Below are 12896 nucleotides of genomic sequence, written 5' to 3'. Positions count from 1 at the left end.
GCCGTTGCTACGGTCTTTAAAACCATAATTTAGCAATCGTAAGTTAGCAATTTGGTTAGCAACCAAATCAAGTTCAACTTTAGCTCAATTTACAGTCCCAGCAATCCATCTTAAGCACAAACTTCTGTAGTTTAGAACTGCCATGCAGTCTTTGTGGTGAATGAAGTAGCTTTAGAAGCTACTTCATTAGCCGTTTCTTCGCCAAGAAATTCACAAGTTGAGTGCATTAGCCTGCTCTACAATCACAAATCCACAATCCTGGCAAAACATTTTCTAGTTGGGGCTTTAATATACTAGTTGATAAATTAAGGTTTTCTATCGAGTTTCTGACAATGTCAGCCATCCAAACTAATGTGAAAATGCATTAAAAAAAATTAAAAATCAGTCGATGCATCTTGGCATTTTATGGACTTTGTTTTAAACTGGTTTCTTCAGTTTATAAATATTTTCTGCTACAGAACTGGAATCCAAAATGACTGCCACCCACACTTTTGAAGCAACGCCATTTTCTATATGGATAAAGTTTGCAGAAAAAAAAAAAAAAAAAAAAAAGTAATTCCATATTTTGTCAAGTTCCATGAATCATGTCAAATGTTTAAAATCAACCCAGAAAAGATTTTTTTTTTAATTTGGACATCTCACCAGCCCAGGTCTAACCTTATGCTACAATTATGAAAATTTACCCAATAAGATATGTTTTCAATACGAGTGATATATCGTGGCAAATAAATTCTTTATAATTACCAGATTTACAAGAAAAAATTAAATTCTTCGAGGAAATTTGCTTTGTTGCAGCTGAATATGCACACAGAAAAGAAAAGTCACATTTACATCTGCAAATTCTTTAATTTTTTTTTTTACCACAAGTATACAAAAACTTGACAGACAAATCAGTGAAAATGAGTTATTTACAGAAACAAGAGTAGTGGATGTGAGGAGCTGGAGASGCATGCTGTGCTGGTTTCAGAGTGAGGAAGAGGATCGAGGCGGTCATGAGGAAGACTCTACAGAGGCAGGCTGGAGGAAACAAGCACAGGTTACGGTCAGGTGGCTGCTAGTTGAGCTTCATAGGTAAACTTTACTGAAGAGGGACAAAGTCTTATAGGTTATTCCAAGATAACCCGTTTATATAGAGCTAGCCAATTTTGCTGCACGATAAATTGTACCAGAAGTTATCACGATAAACGATAATATTGTCATTTTGAGGCCGTTTAAGACCCGAGTGAAGCTGGCACACCCCCAGACAAAATTGATGTCAGCCAACTCGACTACATTTTTGTGCATAAAAATGTTTGTTTGTGCCGCTTTGGCTTTGAAGATAATAAAAGTTTAAAGGTCAACCTGCATGCACACTTTTATGAAATCAAAATTTGTGCTGCTGTCATCTTAAAAGATAAAAATGTTTCCGTTTTCAAATGACCATTTCTGAGTTTCTTTAAAAATCATAGCAGCACAAACTTTGCTGTATAAACAAACATTTGACACCAGTTTTGTCTAATTTGAATAAGTGTTGAAGTAATGGTCATAATGCAAGAAAACATAATCAAAAGACCAATAAACTTTAAATTCCAATGAACATTTAAACACTGGTACTGGAAGACATTTTAAATAATAAAATGAATTATGAAGATTCTGTGAACAAACGTTTTACTTAAAAAAAGGCAAGTTGAGACCAATTCATCAACCTGAAGACCAATTTGGGTAGAAAGAGAAAAATGATAAATTGAGATGCTTTAATTTATCGTGCGATTAATTGATKTGTTTATTGTGACAGGCTTGGGTATAGCTGATGTCACAATGATGAGCACCAAGACAAATCTGGGCAAACGGACCTTAAAAAGAAAGAAACCAAGACGGCCATCTATTCTGAGTGGCAAAAATATACAATTTTGACCTACTTGGSATTYCTAAAACCCATTTCATGCCTTCCAAGAAGCCGRCAATCCCACCAGAAGCAAATATTAACTCTAGAAATCCAACTGCACAGATTAGCGGAACCGCTACACGTTTCCCCGAGTTTAGTAGACGCGGTAAGACGGGCCTATCACTCGCCTCCTTTGATTTTCCCTCCTGGGTTTCACTGCCGTTGCTGGCACTAGAGTCACCGCTGCCATTAACTGTGGCTTCCTGTTTCAGTTGCTTAGCATCTGTGTCCTTTACTGGGCTCTCCTCTTCGGGTTTCCTCTGGACAGACACAAATGGAGACCGAAAGCTTCTGAACACAGCAGCAATTGACGGAAAACAACCAATCGGGTTGATCTAAATGGAAGCAGCAGCCAATCACACCATTTATTCATGCACACAAAGCAAGTTTCAGCTTCTAGCACCAAGTCCTGCCACGACACAAACACCAAGACATGCAACAAGCCAAACACAAGCTAGACTACACCTAAACGACCCAACGACTAAACCCAGACTGGCCTCCAACAGCGACATGACCACAAACACAAAGCAGGCAGTCACGATTACACTTTTCTCCACAAAAAAAAAAAAAAGAAAAAATCTGTTATGATCCTGGAAGATGAAACAAAAATGTTGAATTGCAGATTTAAAAGTTTTACCTTTTTCCTAACCAGGTGAGAGATATCCGACACGGCTTTGGAAGACGAAGCGCTTTCAGATGTTTTCACTGGAATCTAGAAGTGAAAAGTAGTTTTGATTGCTTCAGGCTCAAAGACGGTTTAGTAAGAGCTCCAGTCAGAAACAGATGCACTTACATTATAAATGCACACAACGCTAGAACGCAATTGCAGTGTTTCTGCTATATGAAATAAAACTAAAAATAAGCTTGTCCACATGATAAATTATTAAAAACATGACGCGCCATGATGCTCCAACTACTTCCTGTCTTCTTTGTGGTTTCTGCCAGTAGTAACATCTGGTTCTTGGTCACATGACTAGTTTCCATTACAGTTGTGTGAACTACATTATTTAGATATGCCTGGAAAATATAAAACCTAACAAAAAAAAAGTGAGTTTCTCAAAATTGCTGCGTTTCCATCAAGTGAATTTATTCCCATAATTTTAATGTGTGTATTTTCATTAATGGAAACGTAGGCGGTGAAGCTGTACCTGACTGGTCGATGCAAACGCAGCCGAGGATGACGGGCCGCCATTTTCACAGGGGAATGTTGATGAAGTAGAGGGATTTCCCTGCAAGAGATCAGTTTAGCACCAACCTTCCTCTGTGCATCGTCGCCGTCGACTCATGGCCAGTTTACTCACCAGTGTCTGCTGGATCGCCTGAGAGGCAGCGCTGGCCGTCCTCTGGCTCTCCTTGGCGTCTTCCACTTTTTCCCTGATTTCAGGAAGAAGCTGTTTGAGTTCTTCCAGCTCATTTTTCTCCTCTGCTGCAGCGTCGTCTCCAGCCGCTGCGTTGATGACCTCCTGGAGCATGGCTGCAAGAAACGGGACCTAATGAAGCTAAAGTTAGCTTCAGAATGGGAGACGGGCTAATTCTCCAGACAATGAGGGTATTTAATCTGCCAAAATTTATAAACTACAACCTTTACACATGCAGACATGCATGGTATGTTGTTTTAAACAATCAAGGAAAAATTATTCTTTGTTTGTTATAGTTTTATACATGAAACAGCATGTAGAAAAAGAAATTGTAGGAAAAATTTGATATTTATCCCAACTAGTCTGAGAACAAAACACTAATTAGAAGGAAACAAACAATTTTCATAACTTATTTTGGATAAAAAGTAAAAAAAAAAAAAACTGCATGGATGTGAAATTTTATATAATTTGTTTGAAAAGGAGAAACTACACCAAGATTTTTTGATTTCCTGCCCATTTAAATCTCCACAGACCAGATGAAGTCTTCAATTATTTCCACATCGACACTTAAACCTCAAATGTACAATTACTTCTACATTTTTATAAACAATAGCATGCAAAACAAAGAATTTCTCTTTAATTAGCCTTTTATTATTCCAACCAAAGCAAGTCTTGCAAGTTTTTACTAAAAAACAGACTTTGGCACACCCGTCCATTTATAAATCGGAAATAAAACAAAAATTATAATTTTCATCGCTGGGAATAAACTACAAACATTTCACAAACCTAAAAAGAGTAAAATAAGCCCAAAAATTCATTTTTGTTCAAGGAAAAGAAATGATTCACAATTACATATTTGTATTTTCCAACTGGGTTTGGGTGCAGTTTTCGTCATTTCTGCGGTTCAATGAAAAGAACGAACTGTTCATACCTAGGCGCGTCTCGATGACCTTTACGGAGCTGTTGTAGTGCTGGATGGCCTGGTTGTACTGGTCCATGGAGACCAGCGTCGTAGCAACGTGGTAGTGCGTCTCGGCCAGCAGGCGGCAGTGAGGCGGCAACAGCTTCAGCTGCAAAGTCAGACACTCCTGGAAGTCTTCTAGCGCCTGAGGATAGTTACCTGGAAATGAGAGACGTTTTAGGCCCGCAGTGGAAACGGACGATGCCACCGAGAGCCGTTTAGTTCTGCAGTTTACCCGTTTCCGCACTGACTTCACCCAGTTTCAGATAAGCCTGTGCTGCCATCAGCTGGTCGTCTTTGCTTTCCTTTCTGCAAAGAGAGAGAAATGTATGAACAGGTTCTCAAAATAAAGGCTAAAACAGGATTAATCTAGTCATCGAGAGAGAAAAATCAGATCTGGACTTTGACACACTTGCCTTTTAAAAATGACTTTGGCCACCTCAAGCATCTCCCAAGCCAACTGCAAATTCCCAACATCCTCCTCTTCCTGAAAGCGTTTCAAAATGCAAGAATACTTTGATCCCAACGGGACATTAAATAACTGCTATTCATGTAAAATATTCCAGAAACCGCAGGTTTCTTTAAACAGGAGCTCACGTTATCTTGTGCGTTGTTCTCTTCGTCGTCCTCATCATCATCGTCGTCATCATCTGAAATTTAAAAACAAAAAAAGTTAAAGGATTTATAAGATTTGAAACGGTTTCAGAAAAGCATAAGAACAAACCAGAAAGTTTCCCCGCCTCACACCAGTGTCTCCCTTCAGCTCACCATGTGGGAGGTTTTAACATAAAGTGTTAAAAAGGTTTAAAACACCGGCGCTGTCTCCAAACAGCTACTACCCTCTGAAGTCTCATCAGTCTGCTCAGCCTCTGCACTCGATTCTTCAATTCCTTCATCCTCTTCCTCATCTTCATCCACAGCTTGTGCTGAAGCGTCTCGGACCTCTTCGGTTGCTTTGACAAAACTTTCCTCTTCCCCAATCTCAGCGGCAGAACCTGAGGTTTCTCCTGACTCGGCGTTTTCATTTTTCACCTCCTCTTCAGTCACAGCTTGCGTTGAAGCCTCTCGGACCTCTTCGGCTGCTTTGACAGAACTTTCCTCCTCTCCAACCTCGGCAGCAGAACCCGACGTTTCTCCCGACTCTGCGTTTTCATTTTTCACCTCCTCTTTAGGCTCTACCTCCAGCTTTTCCTTCTCTGCCATTGCATCATAGACCTGCTTTCGCAGCTCTTCTCTGGTTTTCTCTGCACCAGAGTGGCAAACGTTTGATTTCTTGACATTATCTCAGCAGACATGTACAGAAAACACCCGGTTACTCTTTACGAAAATATTTTAGAAATGTTCAAACTTAAAGGAATGACTTGAGCTCGTGGATCGAAATGACAGTGAAGTAAACTGACCATCAATGTTGTCTGCACTCTCCAGGTTTGGGTTTTTGGGCTGCTCCTCTTCCTCAGATTCTTCTGGGACTCCCTCCAGGGCGTTGCCTAGGACACCGTTCTCCATCCTGGCTCACAAAACAAAACTTTTGCTTACAGAAATGCACACCAGGAAGTTCCACTTAGAAGTTAACTGTGAACTGCAGAACAATCAGACACGTAGTACCAAGAGATGTCACCAAACTTTACTTCTTAAAATTCAAAAACGGTTTGATGTAGAAGCCCAACATGCAACCCAAACTGGAAGACATCATGCAAAAAGCACAAAAGTTTGCCGACATTCAGAGACGGAGCAGCAGAGTCATAAATAAAAGTTATTTCAGCAAATAAGTTCAATTTGTTTTAATTTATATAGACTCCGTCCACCAAGTCCTGCAGAGATCAGCATAACTGAGCCTTAAGTTGGTTGTGATACGAGTTTTACTGTTTGGACTTAAATTTTCCGAGTATTGAAACATTTTATTATAATTTAGGGAGTTCTTGAAGACGAGACAGATCCGTCTGAAATTAGCATCAGCATGTTGGCGCTTTAAAAAATTAATTTGTGCTTCTTGGCTACAACACAATGAGACATTTTTCCTTTCAGGTATTTACTGAGATGAGCAAGAACTAATCTCTTAAAAACAGTTAAATATGCAATATATTTGCATCAACACTGGTATCAGAACATTTTCTTATAAGCTAACTGGTGACCTGTAACATTGTGGGATGTTTAGCTGAAGTTTAGGAGTAAAAAGGTGAAACTATTTTTATTTAAGGTATTGAAACTGTTGGGAAATTGATAAATTATCAGATTTTCATATCAGTGCATCCTTTAATTAAATACATTCAACTTCAATATAGTCCTTTAGATATTTGTAGTACGTTTTGTTTATATGGTAGAGGAAGAAAGAACAATTTAAAATGTAATAATAATAAACCTTGCAAGCTCCAACAGAGACTTCCCACATAGGAAGAAGGCTTCACCACATTCATCTGCTGTGTCTCCGTACTTTGCAGCCCTGCAGAAGAATAAATGAGGAGAAAAATGACAGAAATTGTAACAATACTTGCTCTAAAGTCAGTTAGCTGCACTAACTGCCAGGTGATATTACATAAATTTCAGCATGAGTATTTATTTGAACGCGTTTTCTTACAGCATGCTGCAGGCTTCCTGGAAGACATTGACGGCAGAGACTACATCTCCCATCACCAGATGCCGTTTGCCCGTGCCGATCAGCTTTTTAGCCTCCTCCATAACGTCACCGGAGCTGCGAGGAGGGAAGACATGCACATAAAGAGGTTTCATATTCTGGGATTAGTTCATAGAAGCACAAAAAAAAAAAAAGTTTGCGGAATCCATGCTTACGTTTCTGCTGCAGCTGTCGACGAGCACGGCTTCTCCTCGGCGCTACGGGAGGGCAAAAACAAATCATTGTCCGAGACGATAAACTTTATTGCTGACTTAGTAGAGTTCATCTACAACAGAAAACGATGGCGACGCCTTATTGTTGTTAGCGTCTCGTGGCTGCTAGCCAGTTAGCCGAAGAGTGCTAAGTGATTAGCGGAGATGGCGTTAAGAACAAAATATCACTTCACCGATAAAAAATATACCGTCTTCCTAACAGACGGTGTATACTATTAGCACGCTGCACTTACCAGCTACGTGTCATACAGTAAACATTACCGCCGGAACAAGCTAAAAGCGCGCTAGCCATTTTTTGTGTTGTGGCGGCAGTGAACAATTACAAACGATTAATTTACCTTCCAGAACCCGACGCTGTGGACGTTTCCTCCGGCATTTTAATCGAAGACCAGCGAGATGACAGAAAAAAAACAAAGCCAGCAGCCTGCTCTGCGGAACCCGATGAACCCAAACAGACCCACTTGAACGGTCCTTGTTGGCGCGCTTAAATAGAGGGGAAAAAAATGCTATTCTGTTTCCGCTTAAGTTGGAACGCGGGAGAATGGAGTTAAAGGGGCCGCAGCAGTTATAAAGCGGCTCCTTGTGACCGTGGAAAATAATACCGAAACGAAACGAGAAATGAAGACGGACGAAAATAACATCAGAATATTAGGCACAACAATCAGTCGTGGCGGCTCTTGTAGGGTCGTATGTAAAATAATGAATAAAGGGGAAATGAGATCACCAAATCGAATCAACGAGTAACATTAAAATTTTAGGATATATTTACCTAGTTGTTTATAGAGTACAGCATTTTGTACCACCAAAACACAGAAACATACACCACATACTCCATCTGCCGTTCCACAAATAGAGTTGAGAAAGATAGCGCTTTCAGGCCTCGTTGGCGCAGTAGGCAGCGCGTCAGTCTCATAATCTGAAGGTCGTGAGTTCGAGCCTCACACGGGGCATGACTTTTTTTTCTTAAACAATTTTGTTTAATTTAATTAAGAGCGTACATCACAGACGAGGACCAATCGGGTATGCTACCGACGTTTTAAGAAGAATTGGTACTCATCGCTAATCAGCCTATCACCATTTCTTATTAATAATAAGAAATCAATTTGGTTGGGATTCCAGAACTTGTTTCTCTGAACCCTTCCGTTCATTAAGAACACTTAACACTGAGTTAGATTAATGAAATTTCACATTAATGCATCATTCTTAAGGTAGTAATCAAACGAACAAAAAAAATTCTAAAATGATTAGGACTTTCCGTTTTACAATTAAGAATTACTGTTCCTAATGTAATTTTACATTACGATTTTCCTGTGCTCGGTTTCTAGCAGGACTCGAACTCTTATCCTACAGTTTTTGCCGAGAAAGGAGCAATGTGATTGGCTGGCTCCATTCTTAACTTTGGAACAGGAAGCAATGTGATTGGTTCTTTCTACCACGTATGATTTGGAAGAGGTGGATCTTTCTCGACCAGCAGAGGGCGTTTTTGTTGCATATATCACAGTTTATCTTCCGACTGTTGAGAAGTTTACCCAAACTAACTGCACACAAAATTTGCGGTGTAACCACGGTTTCATGCCGAAAGTTACTGACGGTACCTAAAAAGTTACCGTTAGAATTAAATAAACAAACGGATACATAAATGGATGGCCACTATCAGACTATCAGAAGGTGAAGAATCATAACTCTTCAAGGTACTTTTGAAGCCAAATATTTAACGATCTCCACCCGCGACGTCACCAGATTCCGTTATGAAGTACATTACGGAAATTCGATCACGATGTCTGTATAGGGCCAGTGGCGCAATGGATAACGCGTCTGACTACGGATCAGAAGATTCTAGGTTCGACTCCTGGCTGGCTCGTACTTTTTTTCCAGCATAAAAAAAAAACAACATGTAATTTTGCACGACTTTATATGTTTAAATGAATACTGATGTTACAACCTTGGACCACCAGGCGTCACGGTCAATTAATTTCCCATTTTTACATTTTGAGCTAGTTCCTTCACCCACTTTTCAAACCCTTTTGGGTAAAAAAAAAAAAAGCCTGGAACGGCAAAATGTACACGGGGACAGCGAAAAATGATAACCTGTTTATTTCAGAGTTACTAAATAAACCCCATCAGGACTATAAGGGGCAATACAATTTAAAAACGTTGCCTTCTTCCTAAATTATTATCGGTGCTAGCATGAATCGCTTTTTCACCTATAACACCACCTGCATTACGCATTATAGACGAGCTAAGAAAAACTCTCCTGACTTATTTAGAAAATAAATAAAACAATGACATTTAGACATTCTTACCTTATTAAACGGATCTTCAGCCAAAGAAACTGCTGAAAGTGCCATTTGGCGACTGAAAGTTTAACAAATTTCGAATTTAGTAATGACGTAAGCACGTTAGACGTCACTTGCTCAGGAGGTGGCGCCATTGTTCCACGGGAAAAACTTTCCTGTAATTCTGCATTACAATTGAGCTTAGTTATAGTTCGCAAATGAATGTTGATAATGAAGCATTAAATGAGGAAAGTTTGTTCAAAAGCTTGTGAAATGTTTAAAAAACCGGATGGTCACTCTGTGGCCTGATGGCGTTGATCTACTTAATATTAGATTAGTACATTGCTTTGACATAAAGTTTTATATTGAATATATATATATATATATATATAGAGAGAGAGTTTATAAGTATAGCTGATATGATTTAGATTTGTATTGTACATAAATACGTCATGATTGAATTAGAAACGGGGGAGGGAGCAGATGGAAGAGAGGAGGGCACTGGAGTCAGACAGTGGGCTCCGGTCAGACCGACTGCAGATGAAGTTTTCACTCACACTCACCCGGTGGGACTCTCAGGAATTCAAATTAACCGACCGGACTTCACCGTGCAACTGACATGTTGCGATGTTTCGCGCAGACATACAAAACGTGCACTTGTTTGGCGTCATTTTGTTGTGTTTTGCACTTTTTCCGGAGGCTGGCTGTGGGTCAGCCGATGCAGGCAGCTGTCATGAGGTGAAGATAGCCTACATGATGCGCCAGATAGGCCCCGTGGAGCTGGTGCCAGAAAGACCCGGGACAGGTAAGACACTCATACTATTCAAGTCATTTATTATTTTTAACGCATGATGCTTTAAAAAATAAACATGTAGAGTATTATGAATTAAATATTGTATTTTAAAACCACGTAAACATATTTTTACTCATTAGTAAAAAGTAGCCGTCCAAGAAATTACTCAAGAGTGAAAAAGTCTGCTCAAGTACTGAAATCATTTAATATTTTAAAAAATGCATAATTAAATGGAACAAAATATAAAGTTAAGTGGAAATTGAGCTATTTTAAGGACAAAAATGACAATAATTTACATAAGTAATTAAAAAAAACACCATCAGGCAGAATAATTTTTTCCAAATCAGTTTCTTTCAATAAAAAACTTATGAAACTTTAACAAAACCTGCAGGTGTTTGTCTGTGTCTGGTGGATTTTGGTGTTTGCTTTTCATTAAGTGGGTAGAAAATCCAGAAATTTCACTCAAGTAAGAATTGAAATACTTCATAATAAAACTACGTACAGCGTAGTATAAACTAAATATTTTCCAAACAGTGTAACTACCCAACTCAGGTTTTAATAAATAATTGTTTCTGTTACGGGTTGTGAGTGGCGCCAATTTATTTCCAACTTGACACACAGAGAAGCTAAAAATGCAAATTTATCTGTTCCACAATTTCACTTAGTTGTTTAATTTGAATAGTTTTGTAATTTGTAAAGCATTCTTAAGAAATAACTCCTTTACATTTGTAATTATTATAATCAATAATAATCATTTTCAGTGCAGACGTTGCATCTTAGTGCGGTCAGAGTGTCTTTTATTTACTTATTAAGTTATTAAGATTGCATCCATCTTTAAATAGTTCAAGCTCAAATTTTTAGTAGCTAGTAACTTTGTTTTTACGTGATTCAACAATGCAAAAAGTGTTATTTTTTTCCATACAAGAATGCCAAAGAGTACATTTATGAAATTTCGGAGTCCTTCCGTATCTTGCATCAGTCACAAAATACAAAGATCTTAAATCAGGTGTGTGCCATTTAATATTTGATCGAACCAGTCTAGAAAAGAAAACAAACAAATTGAAACGTCTACACAAAGTAGTGAAAATAAGTAAAACAAAAATTGTTTTTCAAGTCTTTATTACGGCAACTAATATAGAAAATAGTGACTATAATAGTGAAAATAGGGAGACTGACGACTTCTGACACTGCAATGATGGAAAAGAAAAGAAAAGAAAAGAAAAGGGAGTAATTATAAGGAAATGAGTGAAATTACAAAATTCAATATCAATATTTCAATCATGTTTCCAAAATTTGAATGGCTCTAATAGAAGTTTTATCTGATCTTTAGTCAAAGTGTAATCTGAGTTTTTTAATGACAAAACTCCAAAACACTCTTCAGCTGTTGTAAAAGCTCCCGTCTGTTTAAAAGAAATAAAAAATCCCAGTGAAACTACAGATTTTCCTTTTTCAGATTCCAGACCTGAAAATATTGAAAGCAGTGTTGGATAATCTGGAACAAAACAGAGGAAATGTGGAACATTGTTTAAAATAAACATCCATATTACACACAAAACAAAAACATTCAGAAATATAAAACAATATAAAACAACTCACTTTCCTTTTTCTTACATTATTTATTTAAACATATCACCAATATTTCCTCAATAATATTTAAAATTTAAACAATAGGCAAATTCCAGATGGAAAAAAATCCTATTCAGAATATTTCTGGAATAACTCTGAAGCGTCAATATTCAGATTTTAATATAAATGATGGCTGGAGCTTTTTTTAGACTCAACAAACTATATTTAGTGTCACACAGACGTCTGTCTTTTTGCGTTGGGAAATGTGATCCATTTGGTGCTGAGAGCGACTGACACAGATCTCACCATTTCATTCAACAGCGACTCAACTCGAAAATCCTCTTCGTGTTTATTTTTATCCTCCAACAGTTCACAGGATTCGTTTCGGGATTTGCCATCTATTACCAGAAACCACAGGAGCATCCTCGTTATATAAAAACAGAAACTATATTACGTTACTTTTTTGTAGTCCAAATTACAGGATAATGTACTTTATATTTTCTTCTCTCATTGCAGAGCGTTCAGTGAAAACGCAGCATCATCAAGGCATTGACCTTTGCTAAATGAATGCTAACACTGCATTATTGTCTGAAACATGTTTTTATTATTAATCTGAACTCAATAGATGTCATTTAGCAAAGCTACTTATGAAAGAGCAAATAAATTTCTCTGTCTGAGCCAAACTCTTTTCATTTGAGAAGAACTCTAGAGGGGAAAAGTTTGCATTTTTAGCAGAAGAAACCTTATTTTATGTGACCGTAGCAGGAAGAACAAGCGTTTTGACCAGATTGGTATGTTTTTGTACCAGTGAGTTATTGGAGCTGGCTGGATAACTCAAACTCCTTGTTTTCGAAGAGCGATTGTGCTTATGTGAGTTTGAGTCATTTAGATCTAACACAGCAGATGGAGCTGACAGCTCAATGGTTCAAAAGTGCATTTTCAATGCCCAGGTCTCTTATTTAGCCAGTTTTTACTGTTTTTTTGTTCTTTTTTTTAACTTACACTTTGCTGAAATTACATATCTTCACCAGTTTAGTGCATTTTACGTGTCGGTTGTCCTTTTGGAAGATTACATGAAAGGCAAACCAGTAAGAAACACATTTTAAGCAGAAATGGTTGTTTCACATTAAAGTAACTCTTTTAATCAGTGGCTGATTTGGGCGACATGGGCAAC

General features: G+C 38.1%; 2 protein-coding genes and 2 non-coding genes across 7 annotated transcripts in view; 3 read left to right on the top strand and 1 right to left on the bottom strand.

Annotated features, from left to right (window-relative positions):
* Positions 1–849: 849 nt before the first annotated feature.
* LOC103463226 (histone-binding protein N1/N2) lies at positions 850–7604 on the bottom strand. Of its 3 annotated transcripts, none has more exons than XM_017304210.1 (14): positions 7426–7604; positions 7031–7072; positions 6819–6932; positions 6603–6683; positions 5644–5750; positions 4841–4893; positions 4660–4730; positions 4479–4552; positions 4214–4402; positions 3226–3398; positions 3073–3153; positions 2562–2636; positions 2053–2184; positions 850–1017 (listed from the first exon to the last, which is right to left on the bottom strand). In XM_017304210.1, exons 1-14 carry the CDS (start codon positions 7461–7463, stop codon positions 991–993), a joined length of 1257 nt encoding a protein of 418 aa, XP_017159699.1. In that variant the 5' UTR covers positions 7464–7604; the 3' UTR covers positions 850–990. The 3 variants fall into 3 exon arrangements, with proteins under 3 accessions (XP_017159699.1, XP_017159701.1, XP_017159700.1); XM_017304212.1 differs by lacking the exon at positions 7426–7604 and adding an exon at positions 5083–5487 and having other exon boundaries at positions 7031–7155; XM_017304211.1 differs by lacking the exon at positions 2053–2184.
* Positions 7605–7964: 360 nt separating this feature from the next.
* On the top strand, positions 7965–8037 carry trnam-cau (transfer RNA methionine (anticodon CAU)). The gene has a single exon. It is a non-coding gene; the product is annotated as a tRNA-Met (tRNA).
* An 838-nt stretch (positions 8038–8875) lies between these two features.
* trnar-acg (transfer RNA arginine (anticodon ACG)) lies at positions 8876–8948 on the top strand. The gene has a single exon. It is a non-coding gene; the product is annotated as a tRNA-Arg (tRNA).
* Positions 8949–9881: 933 nt separating this feature from the next.
* LOC103463086 (glypican-5-like) overlaps positions 9882–12896 on the top strand; it is a 62647-nt gene continuing 59632 nt past the window's right edge. For both annotated transcript variants that reach the window (XM_008406222.2, XM_008406221.2), the window contains exon 1: positions 9882–10168. In XM_008406222.2, the coding sequence (XP_008404444.1) occupies positions 9991–10168 (178 nt within the window). In that variant the 5' untranslated portion in view covers positions 9882–9990. The remainder of the gene's footprint in view (positions 10169–12896) is intronic.

Source organism: Poecilia reticulata, linkage group LG4 (assembly GCF_000633615.1).
Source record: "Poecilia reticulata strain Guanapo linkage group LG4, Guppy_female_1.0+MT, whole genome shotgun sequence".
NCBI classification, from domain to species: Eukaryota; Metazoa; Chordata; class Actinopteri; order Cyprinodontiformes; family Poeciliidae; genus Poecilia; species Poecilia reticulata.
This window is presented reverse-complemented; position numbering and strand designations above follow the sequence as displayed.